Source organism: Felis catus, chromosome A3, assembly GCF_018350175.1.
Source record: "Felis catus isolate Fca126 chromosome A3, F.catus_Fca126_mat1.0, whole genome shotgun sequence".
Lineage (NCBI taxonomy): Eukaryota > Metazoa > Chordata > Mammalia > Carnivora > Felidae > Felis > Felis catus.
In genome coordinates this window covers 121,264,221-121,276,534 of record NC_058370.1, presented here as the reverse complement: position 1 = coordinate 121,276,534, position 12,314 = coordinate 121,264,221, and the positions used below count along the sequence as shown (strand labels likewise).

The window sequence follows — 12,314 nt, the reverse complement described above, 5'->3', positions numbered from 1 at the left end:
CTTCAAAGGGTTTTGCACAGTGCTGCTGAGTCACCTTGAGACAATAGCTTCTCTGGTGACCAAGCTCAGTGGTGACTCATGGTTCTGGAGCAGACCCTCTTCCCTGGAGGAGCTGGGCCAGCTCTTGTCTAGGTTGTTCATGCAGCTTTTGTGCCTGCAGGCCTTTCTGTGGGCTCTTTCTCCCCTCCCTCTGTGCGTACTCCACACTGAGCTTGATGGAGCAAATCCTAGGAGCAGGGACTTAGGAAGGCTCTGGGAGAGAGAAGACTTGGAGTCAGCCTGGTGGAGTCCTCTGCCTCCATCTTCCGGGGTCTGCTTTTTGGCTACCTGCCCCTGCCATCTTCCTGGGCACCCATCCACGTGACTCAATGCCCAAGGCACTTCTTACTCTGGGCAGTGGTCTTCACATTTTGTCTCGAACAGACAAAACTTTTTCAAAAACTATGTGTCTGTCCCCACTCACATTTTAAAGTTGATACCTAAAATATTTTTTCCTTTTTTTTTTTTTTGAGAAAAAGAGAGAGAGAGGGAGGGAGAGAATGAGTGGGGGAGGGGCAGAGAAAGAGGGAGGGAGAGAATCTGCAGCAGGCTCCATGCCCAGGACCCAGTGAAGAACCTAACCCAGAGCTTGATCTCACTACCATGAGATCATGACCTGAGACAAAATTAACTGAGCCACCCAGGCACCGCAATATCTAAAATATTTAATCTTAAATGTAAATAGTGTAAAAGATATGATTTCTGGTCATAAATACTAACATTTTAAAACTCATATCAGGCTTTTATTTATTTACTTATTTTTAAAGGTTTATTTATTTATTTTGAGAGCGAGAGCATGCAAGCAGGGGAGGGGTAGAGAGAGAGAGGGAGAGAGAATCCCAAGCAGGCTCCATTCTGTCAGCACAGAGTCTGATGCAGAGCTCAAACTCATGAACAGTGAGATCGTGACCTGAGCTGAAACCAAGAGTTGGATGCTTAACCAACTGAGCCCCCCCAGGTGCTCTACTCATATAAGGCTTTTAAATGTATCAAGTAGAATCCAGATTTCAGAGCAATTTGATATCTACGATCATCCACTAAAAATGCCCCAAACAGTTCTTTAACAGTTAGAAGCTTTAAAATGTAATTTTCTTCTTGTACTCATATTCCATTCTACTTTTCTCACAGAATTATATACTGCTGCATTTCATGCTTTATTGATCATTGTTATCTGCAAGAAAATGTGTACAAAAACTGACATTAATTTAAAAAGTTATTTCCTGTGACCATAGGGCTGTGAGTGTTACATTTCTTCTGGAATTTATTATTATTACAATATTATTAGTTCACAATTGATCAAAACATTATTTGAATTTTTATATTATTATAAGTATTATTTCAAATATTAATAATTATTGAACATGAAAAGTAGAATTTTATTGGAAAGATATCTCTTAATGACCACTGGTGGGGTTGAATTTTTCCAAGTAATTACTATGTCTGTGGATGAATATTACTCATTGCTGGAATGAGACTGGGATCAACATAAATTCTCTTCCTATTTTTCATTTTTATAGACAAGCTCTGAGGAATCTAATTTGCATAAATTAGATGGGAAAGAGAAATTTCATTATAGAAATGTCAGCCAATTCTCTGAATACCTCTGAGTTATATGATTAAAAACTATATAATGATCTATCATCAAAAATTATTTTCAAAGATTAGCTGGCAACTTAATTAGGTCTTTTTTCAATTTTGTTGAAAGCAAAGACTTGGAAACCAATCAACCTGTAAAGGATTTGTTACCCACCCCTAAGTGTTGTTCAGGATCTTAGCTTCTGGAATTATACAAACAAAGCTTTGTGAAGATTTATCACATGATTATTAATTATATCTACTATTTTTTCACTTAGAGGCACTTTTTTTTAAGTTTATTTATTTTGAGAGAGAGAGAAAAGGCAAGTGGGGGAGGGACAGAAAGAGAGGAAGAGAAAGAGAATCCCAAGCAGGCTCCACGAGCTCGAATTCCTGAACCCTTGAACTGTGAGATCATGACCTGAGCTGTGACTGACTGAGCCACCCAGGCGCCCTAAGGCCCCTTGTTTAAATTAATATACTTACAGGGGCGCCTGGGTGGCTCAGTCGGTTAAGTGTCTGACTTCAGCTCAGGTCACGATCTTGCGGCCCGTGAGATCGAGCCCCGCGTCGGACTCTGGGCTGATGGCTCAGAGCCTGGAGCCTGCTTCCGATTCTGTGTTTCCCTCTCTCTCTACCCCTCCCCTGTTCATGCTCTGTCTCTCTCTGTCTCAAAAATAAATAAATATTTAAAAAAATTTTTTTAAATAAAAAAATTGATATACTCACAAAGGATTTGGAAAGTAAAAATGTTAATTTCAATACACTTTTTTAAAAATAATTTTCAGATTAAAAAAAATTTTTTTTACATTTTATTTATTTTTGATAGAGAGACACAGAGCATGAGCAGGGGAGGGGCAGAGAGAGAGGGAGACACAGAATCCGAAGCAGGTTCCAGGCTCCGAGCTGTCAGCACAGAGGCCGACGCGGGGCTCGAACTCACGAACCGCGAGATCCTGACCTGAGCCAAAGACCGACGCTCAACCGACTGAGCCACCCAGGCGCCCCTCAACACACTTTTGCTACGACAGTTTTTAAAAATCAAATCCTTCTAGGGGCGCCTGGTGGTTCAGTTGGTTAAGTGTCGGACTTCGGCTCAGGTCATGATCTCACGGTTCGTGAGTTGGAGCCCCAGGTTGGGCTCCGTGCTGACAGCTCAGAGTCTGGAGCCTGCTTGGGATTCTGTGTCTCCCTCTCTCTCTGCCCCTCCCCCACTCATTCTCTGTCTCTCTGTCTCAAAAGTAAACACAAATAAATAAATAAATAAATAAATAAATAAATAAATAAATAAATATCCTTCTACCTTATCACATATTTCAAATACATTTTCATTAAAATGTATTCATACATTGAAGCTGCAGACTTAATTATGAAAAACATCTGTGACATTCTTATTGGCAAAGCCAATCCTCATTGTTAAATAATCAGCCAGATAAAATTACTTTCTATCAGAGGTTTCTCATTTTTCAATTCAAATAGTTATGTTAAATACATGTCCTATTCATATTAAAAAAATTTTTTTTAATGTTTATTTATCATTGAGAGACAGAGAGAGACAGAGCATGAGCATGGGAGGGGCAGAGAGAGGAGGAGACACAGGGTCAGAAGCAGGCTCCAGGCTCTGAGCTGTCAGCACAGAGCCTGACGTGGGGCTCGAACTCACAAAGTTTAACCAACAGAGCTACTCAGGTGCTCCAACAATCATCTTAATTCTGAATTTTAAGAAATATAGGGGTGCCTGGATGGTTCAGTCGGTTAAGTGTCCGACTCTTGATTTCGGCTCAGATCTTGATCTCATTCCCTCTTAGGATTCTCTCTCTCCCAATCTCTCTCTGCCTCTCCCCTCCTCCCTCTCTCAAAATAAATAAACATTAAAAAAAGAAATATAGGTAAGACATAAAGCCTTCCTCTCATAGAACAATTATGACACAAAGATTTTCACTATTTCTCACTAATGCTTTTTACTTTATTCTCATGGATCTCTCCACATATATTTTTTGACAGTAGAGGATGGATTTAAAAACGTTAAAAAATATTGAGAGTTTTCCTTTCCTCTGGCACACTGCAGTTTTTGTACTCCAAGCCAAGCATCATGGCAAGACTGGGGCTGAATGAGAGCATACCTTCCTTTTGTGTACTGGGGGAAGGGTGCTTGGGGAGGGGAGGTGGGAAGCTAGAGCTGACATGAGACTCCTCAACCACAGCGGTTTTAGGCAAGTACGTATGGAAGTTGAGGATCTGGTAAAAAATTAATCACTTAAATCCATTCACGCCTGTGTGCCCCTTCTAAAGTCTTTGTGGACCACCAGGACACAAATCTCTTTAGTTTGGAGACCCCTGGACCAGAAGATCATCTGGCCAGGACACCTCTGCAGGTACTGTGTGGCTACACCAAAGGGTCACTTTGGTGGGTCTCTCTGAATAGCTGGACACAGCTGGAACTTTATAATAAGAATTGTAGAAGTAACTGGGCAGGTCTATCTATGTTGGCTGTAGGTAGTGAGGCATTTGCCTTGAGGTGGTTTACAAAAAGGGCCCCCCAGGCACCTAGCAGTGCAGTGAGTATGTGTCTAGGAAAGGCTGGCTGACCAGCTGGTGAGCAGGCAAGAGGCTTCATGATGGCCTCTAGCACTTTAGAGATTACCACGGGCCAGGGCCAGAACTTCTGCCTCGCAGGCTCAAAACCCCAGCTTGACAGCATGTGGAGAGTGGGTGTATAATGCACATGACTGAGTTATAAAATCCAGAAGTCAATGATTTACAAGGAGAAATCATTGGCATGGGGACTGACTCCAAAATCTGTAGGTAGATCTACATGGAAATCCCCAGATAGCATGTTTTCAGAATTCAGAAAACTGTACCTTGCTGCTTGATAATGTCAAGAACTGCAAAAGGTCTAAGACCTGATGCCAGTGGTGTAAGATGTTCCCTCCCCAGGGACACCTGAAGGGTGTGCCAACCAGGTTGGCCTGCAGTTGCTGTTAGGGGAAAGAAAGATGCATCATGGACAGGATGGAATACTAAATTTTCAAAATCGGTTGTATAACTCCCCACCCTTATTGTCCTGATCATCACCCTGGAGGTAAACAGCAGATGAACCCTTTCTGGAGATGACTGCATTCATTGCCCATACTAAGTTGTGTGGACTAGGAGGAAGGAAGGGAGACAGAGTCAAAAATCTTTTTGAGTTGATTAAAAAAAAATTTTTTTTGGTTGATTTTTTTAAGTGTTAATTTATTTTTGAGAGAGAGGACAGAGTGTGAGCAGGGGACGGTCAGAGAGAGAGGGAGACACAGAATCTAAAGCAGTCTCCAGGCTCCAAGCTGTCAGCACAGAGCCCCACGTGGGGCCAAGAACCATGGGATCATGACCTGAGCCAAAGTTAGACGCTTAACCAACTGAGCCACCCATGCGCCCTTGAGTTGATTTTTGAAAGGCCATTTCCAATGTTCAACAAAATCAGATGCCTGCAGATGGTGGGGAGTATGGAATGCCCATCAAATACTTTGACTACGGCCCAAAGGGTGGCCTTTGTGTTGCCCTTCTCCCCAAATCCTACAGGGGTGATGTGGACCAGATGGCTGTCACACATGTGGTGAGCAGCATTATAGGGCAACAACACTGAGTTCAGGGAACTTACCTTTTTTTATAGCAAGCAGTAAGAAAGCTCGCTCTTTGCTCTAAAGGGAGACATTACTTCATTTTTCGGGGTTGCTTCCTGGAACATAACCCTGAGAAATGCCCTGGGTGAAGAGTGGTTAGGGCCTTGCACTCTTGACATACTCAGCAGGATGTGGGAGTCCAAGAGACTCATGGAGGAGTCTCTCAACAGATATGCCCGTGCAGCTATCAATGTCCTTACATTCATACCAATAACCAATGCTTAAAAAAATCAAACAAACAGGTAAAGCTTATCAAAGAATTCTAATTAAAGAAGAGGATCTCTTGAAATAAGAAACATCGCTCCCTTAACTCATTCTTCCTTTTTGGTACCTTCTTCCTAGTGTTTTTCAATCACAAAATAAGGCATTACTTTTTCTTTAGAATTGATTTCCTATAATAACAAAAGCTGGTTTTCATGGTCCTTTGATGACTTAATTTCCTTTTCTTCTTAGATATTCTCCTGAAAGAAACCAGAACATGGTTATTACTTGTGAGCAGCAAATTATCACCACAATGTGATTCATTAATTTATTTATTCCACAGACATTGGGAGTGACTACCATGTGCCAGATGCTGGACATACAAGGATGACTGGATAGTTAATACCCATCGCTGCTCTCAAAGATATATATGTTTCTTAGAATCTTTCATAATAAAACATTTAAATATAGTTATAATTCTTTATTTCCCAAATTTTCTGTAATTATCGTGTATAATTTTGATATAATTTTTTGATAGTGAAAAATATAATTAAAAGAAAAACAAGGGAAGGAAACAGAAGTAATGAGATAAGTAACTGGCTCCTGAGTGGGTGTCAGGCCTCAATCATCCTTCATGAGAATCCAACCACTTCCAAGATAGCCCATCCCTTCCTAGAGCAGGAGGATTTTTATTTATTTATTTTTTGAGAGAGAGAGAGAGAGAAAGAGAGAGAGAGAGAGAGAGAGCAAGGAGGGGAGGAGCAGAGAAAGAGAGGCAGACACAGGATCTGAAGCAGGCTCCAGGTTCTGAGCTATCAGCACAGAGCCCGATGCAGGGCTCAAACTCATGAACTGTGAGATATGACCTGAGCCAAAGTCAGTTGCTTAACTGACTGAGCCACCCAAATGCCTTGAGCAGTAGGATTTTAGTAGCATGATGTCAGCTATCTCCTTCTAACTAGTATAGATTCTTTGGAGTATTTTGTGGTTGTAAACAAGAACCTCAACCTTTACCGCCAGCCACAGAATCTACTTTACAGGGCTGAGGCAACTTCCCTGGTCTCCACGGGAGACCTGGGGAATTAGCCCTGGGCCCCAGTTGATAGGATAGAATCTGGCCTCTTGACAGCCTAATTCCCCCTTTCCCTAGCCTCATCTTCTGGATACCTTTAATTATATAATTAAACCAAATCTACATGTCTCTGTTCTGTCTTCCTGTTCTAGCCCTAGTCTACTGAAACTGAACTTCCCTCAAATTTTGACACCTGCCCAGAAAAGGACCTTGGTGGTTGTAATTGCCTGTTCCTCCCATGTTGGAGGTCACTCCTTCTGTGTCTTCTTCAGGTTCAGTCCTATTTACTCTTAGAATACCTCATTGCCAGCTGTGTAGCATGGTTTATGACACTTCATGACAGGAAACTATAACAACTGGGAAGTTCTGTGCATACATACATTTGTGTGTGTGTGTGTGTGTGTGTGTGTGTGTGTGTGTGTGTTTCTGTGATGGTACTTAATTTCTCAGTTTTTTAAGATTCATTTCTCTGGAGCCTTCCCGGATTCTGCTAGGCAGAGGCTATTCATTTATTTGTTCATCAAACATGTATTAATTACCTACTCAACACTAGAGGCTGTTTTAGGTACTGGAGATAGGAGATTAAGACACAATTCTTATCTTCTAGGGGCTCACAATCTAGGTAAACAAAGAGCTCTAATGGCAATGATAGTAAAGGTATGCATAAAATGCATAGCATAGCGGGAATATGCATAGTGCATAGCCCAAGAACTGACTCGTGTCTCCATTGATGATTAGGAATTTGACAACTGAATGTGAAGGGGCAGGGCTGAAAGGGACACTTATTTTTAGACAGCATGTATAGAGGCCTGGGAGGTAGAGACTATGTCTGCTTACAGCTTTGATATCCTTGTTTATTTGGATAGAAAAACACACATGGTAGATCATCACTGAATATGTGTTGAAAGAATGAAAGAATGGCTGCTTTCCTCACTAGTAGAAGTAGAGGATTCTACTATCTTAAAGGAGTGTTCAAGTAACCACCCCCCCCAACTTTTTTTAGGAACTTAGGTTTACATTTAAAAATCTGAACACAAATATAATTTATCATTCATTAAGCTCAACTCTCATAGGTATAATTTCCCAGTTAGTCCTATATTAGATCTTCATTCAAAAACATAAAGACACAGAAGAGGAATGCAGTAGACATCAATAAGGTAGCTGCCTGGCTCAGTAATTTTTCTGTAAAAGGCTCCTTTACATAGGGTGGCCCCCAGCAGTTAACATTTATGTTTTGTTTTGTTTCGTTTTGTTTTTTACCCTGCTGCCTTCCTCACCCCTAACCTCCCAAAAGCTGACTGATATAGGGGTAAACCATATGACCCAAGACTTGTCAAATCAGTGTCCTAAAAGAAATTAAGAGGCAGTATGTGAGCCTTGGCCATGATACCAGCCAGGAAAGGCTTTGCAATAGGACAGAACAAAGCTGATGCCCTTAGAAACAGACTAGAGGGGTGCCTAGGTGGCTCAGTCTGTTGAGCATCTGACTCTTGATTTTGGCTTGGTCATGATCCCAGGGCCGTGGGATTGAGCCCCACATTGGGCTCCGCACTGAGCTTGGAGCCTACGTAAGATTCTCCTTCTCTCTCTCCCCCTTTTTTTCCTCTACCCCCTCCCCTGCTTGAACTCACTTTCATGCTCTCTATCTAAAAAAAAGAAAGAAAGAAAGAGAAAAAAAGAGACTAGAGAAGCATTCTAGCGGTATTTCTGTCCCTGGAGTCCATTTTCCCTGTGGTTCAGCTGCACTAACTCCAGTACTCTTCCAATAAATTCCTCCTTTCTGCCCTCGGTGGTGTGAATTGGTTCTCAGTTACTGGCAGTCAGAAGGCCTCACTACCATAGGGAACGAAGACAGGCATAGGGAGACAAACTTACCCAGTTTCTCTGTGGCTTCCACACAAACACTAGGATACATGCCTTCAGTGTAAGTTGCCACCAGAAGATACAGATGGGTCTTCACAACAACCACACCAGTGTTTTCCTGGGTAAGAGTAAAACAGAATGCCCTTCTTTTGGTTCTTGTCACAGGACTAGCAGTTGCACTTCAGCCACATTTCTTGCCACTTCTTTACTTCCATAACGCTGATAAACATCTGTTTTTGGACAGATATTTTTCCACTAATTTAGTTGTCTTTTCTCAAAAAATTTCAGACTTGTAATAACAGCATGTGTGTTTTGAGAAAGTTCCCCAGCTGATTGTAATCTACCCCTATCTCAATGAGAACAAATGATATAATGAAAAGGTTATACATTTTGGAATTGGACAGCTTTGGGCTTGAATCCCGGCACCTCCATTTTCTGCTGCATGACTAAGGAAGAATTATTTAACCTCGTTAAATCTCAGTTTCGTCACCTGAAAAATGAGGCTACTTACTTTATAATACGGATGAAGTATGCTTATGCCATAATATAGGGCATCCAATAAATGTGAATTTCATCTCCTTGTTTCCTTACAGGCAACAGAGAGCCAAGAGAGGTTTTAAGCACATGAATGCTGACTTTTTCTTTTTTCTTTTCTTTTTTTAAGAAAGAGGATGTAGAGTATGGAGTAGTGAAAGGAGATACTTTAGGCAAGGTTCAGTTGACAGATTCTGGAATGAGTATTTCTCAGCTAGGCTCTCTGTTCATACTTTCTTTTACTTATGCCTTCCTGGCATTAGACTGCTGTCTCAGACATTGCCACTGCAGTAATGGGCTCAGTTTGTTTTATAAATGGGATCAGTAGGGACAGAGCAAATTGGAGTCAAATTCTTAAGGTTTTTTACCTAGCCGTCTTCAAATCTTGAACACTCACATTCTTAGCATAAAGAGAATAGTCATCTGCCCGGACACATTTGTAGTCCTTTTCCTTGAAATACAGTCCTTCTCTTCTGGTTTGCAAAGGGTTCTTGGCGAATCCATTCACAAGAGTTCGGACATCACTGGGCATTACCTGCAAAAGTTAGACTAGGAGTGGGCAAACTATGGCAGGCTGGCCAAATTTGGCCCACTACCTGTTTTTGTAGGCCTGGAAGCTAAGAATGTTTTTTTCTATTATTAACTCATTGGAAAAAACAAATAGTATATTTTGTGATATGTAAAAATTACATGAAATTCAAATTTCAGTGTTCATAAAGATTTATTGGAACACAGTCACACCCATTTTTTAATGTACTGTCCTTGCTTGTTTCCCCATTAAAACTGCATAGTAGTGTACTTGTGACATGGGCCATATAGCCCAGAAACCGAAAATGTTTACTCTGGCTCTTTACAGAAAGAGTTTGTAATGCTTATGCCCAAACTGGCTTTTTCTTACACTAAATCCTGGTGATGCTACACTCAAGCTTCGCTCCTGGAGTTTGATGAGGGCTGCACTGTCCACATGCTTTGTTCCCAGGAGGGTATCTAACAGTAAGTTCTGCAAATGGCTCATGCTCCCTCAGCCCTGAAAAAGGGAACCGCAGTTGATACGATTCACCCTATGAGAATACAAACCTCCCTAAGACCCTTTGGACAGGTCTCAGTGTGAAAACTGTGGTCCGTTACCTAATATCCAAAGAGGAAAATAGAATAATAGAAAATCACAGTTCACAAAGCAGGTTATTAAGTGAGCTTAGAAAATCACTGCTCATAATTTTCTAGTTATGTCAGTGGTTCACATCGGAATCACCTGAGATTATAAACCCCAAAGCGTGGCACAAAAACAGACACATAGACCAATGGAATAGAATAGAAACCCCAGAACTAGACCCACAAATGTATGGCCAACTAATCTTTGACAAAGCAGGAAAGAACATCCAATGGAAAAAAGACAGTCTCTTTAACAAATGGTGCTGGGAGAACTGGACAGCAACATGCAGAAGGTTGAAACTAGACCACTTTCTCACACCATTCACAAAAATAAACTCAAAATGGATAAAGGACCTGAATGTGAGACAGGAAACCATCAAAACCCTAGAGGAGAAAGCAGGAAAAGACCTCTCTGACCTCAGCCGTAGCAATCTCTTACTCGACACATCCCCAAAGGCAAGGGAATTAAAAGCAAAAATGAACTACTGGGACCTTATGAAGATAAAAAGCTTCTGCACAGCAAAGGAAACAACCAACAAAACTAAAAGGCAACCAACGGAATGGGAAAAGATATTTGCAAATGACATATCGGACAAAGGGCTAGTATCCAAAATCTATAAAGAGCTCACCAAACTCCACACCCGAAAAACAAATAACCCAGTGAAGAAATGGGCAGAAAGCATGAATAGACACTTCTCTAAAGAAGACATCCGGATGGCCAACAGGCACATGAAAAGATGCTCAACGTCGCTCCTCATCAGGGAAATACAAATCAAAACCACACTCAGATATCACCTCATGCCAGTCAGAGTGGCCAAAATGAACAAATCAGGAGACTATAGATGCTGGAGAGGATGTGGAGAAACGGGAACCCTCTTGCACTGTTGGTGGGAATGCAAATTGGTGCAGCCACTCTGGAAAAGAGTGTGGAGGTTCCTCAGAAAATTAAAAATAGACCTACCCTATGACGCAGCAATAGCACTGCTAGGAATTTACCCAAGGGATACAGGAGTACTGATGCATAGGGGCACTTGTACCCCAATGTTTATAGCAGCACTCTCAACAATAGGCAAATTATGGAAAGAGCCGAAATGTCCATCAACTGATGAATGGATAAAGAAATTGTGGTTTATATACACAATGGAATATTACGTGGCAATGAGAAAGAATGAAATATGGCCCTTTGTAGCAACGTGGATGGAACTGGAGAGTGTGATGCTAAGTGAAATAAGCCATACAGAGAAAGACAGATACCATATGTTTTCACTCTTATGTGGATCCTGAGAAACTTAACAGAAACCCATGGGGGAGGGGAAGAAAAAAAAAAAGAGGTTAGAGTGGGAGAGAGCCAAAGCATAAGAGACTCTTAAAAACTGAGAACAAACTGAAGGTTGATGGAGGGTGGGAGGGAGGGGTGGGGGTGGGTGATGGGTATTGAGGAGGGCACCTTTTGGGATGAGCACTGGGTGTTGTATGGAAACCAATTTGACAATAAATTTCATATATTGAAAAAAAAAACTATAAAAAAATAAAAATAAAAATAAAAATAAACCCCAAAGCGAAAAACACCTGCGGGATGCACAGCCAATGATCTAAGCAAGGCTGAATGAGATCAGCTGATCCTGAGTCCTCACATTCTCTTACCGCTCGCAGACCAGCATCAGCGCCAACTATAGGCTCTGATACAGGGGACTGAATAAACCTTTAACGCATTTAAAGCGACATTTCCCGTCTTCATAAGGGAAACCTCCACAAACACTCGTCCTTCTAAGGGATAATTCTGAGGGCAGCGCCCCTTCCCGGTCATCCCTGGGGTGTTTCCTGAAGTGGGACTGGAGGCCAGGAAGGAGGACCACTGTCTAGTCCGGTTGGCCGGGAGACGCCCAGAGGGCTCAGAGGAGCACGGTGAGCCTGGCGGAGGCAGAAGGAACCAAGCACTCAGGGAAAGCCGTCCCGTCAACGGTCGCGGGGGAGGGCGGGGCGGGAAGGCGATGTGCCTCGCTATTGGCTGCGATGGCTGCCCGTCACCGAGAAGGGCTACGGTTTGGCTCTCTAACCACGACCCGCCCACTAGTGCGGGCACCACAGGTGTCCAGGTTACAAACCCGCGGGACTGGACCTGAGGAGCGCAGTTGGGTGCGGCTCGGGAGTTCCGGGGCTGCTCTCGAGGCCCTGAGCCCCGCAGAATTCTGACTCGTCGTCGTCTGTCGCGGCAC

At 42.3% G+C, this 12,314-nt stretch overlaps 1 protein-coding gene across 4 annotated transcripts; it reads right to left on the bottom strand.

The window, feature by feature from the left end:
• Window positions 1-5,519: 5,519 nt before the first annotated feature.
• On the bottom strand, window positions 5,520-12,311 carry PFN4 (profilin family member 4). Of its 4 annotated transcripts, none has more exons than XM_019827847.3 (5): window positions 12,204-12,311; window positions 9,845-9,973; window positions 9,344-9,481; window positions 8,425-8,530; window positions 5,520-5,737 (listed from the first exon to the last, which is right to left on the bottom strand). In XM_019827847.3, the coding sequence occupies exons 2-5, from the start codon at window positions 9,959-9,961 to the stop codon at window positions 5,709-5,711; spliced, it is 390 nt and encodes a 129-aa protein (XP_019683406.1). In that variant the 5' UTR covers window positions 9,962-9,973; window positions 12,204-12,311; the 3' UTR covers window positions 5,520-5,708. The 4 variants fall into 4 exon arrangements, with proteins under 4 accessions (XP_019683406.1, XP_044910804.1, XP_019683408.1 ...); XM_045054869.1 differs by lacking the exon at window positions 12,204-12,311 and adding an exon at window positions 11,668-12,073; XM_019827849.3 differs by lacking the exon at window positions 12,204-12,311 and adding an exon at window positions 11,743-12,072.
• Between the last annotated feature and the right edge of the window lie 3 nt (window positions 12,312-12,314).

Excerpts from the sequence above, each read along its gene's own strand:
- PFN4 (XM_019827847.3), bottom strand. The coding sequence starts at position 9,961 with ATGAGCCATTTGCAGAACTTACTGTTAGATACCCTCCTGGGAACAAAG. Across the intron at positions 9,482-9,844 it reads TAGCATCACCAGGATTTAGT|GTAATGCCCAGTGATGTCCG; the intron begins GTAAGAAAAAGC and ends TAACTTTTGCAG. Across the intron at positions 5,738-8,424 it reads GGAAGCCACAGAGAAACTGG|GAGAATATCTAAGAAGAAAA; the intron begins GTAAGTTTGTCT and ends GGTTTCTTTCAG.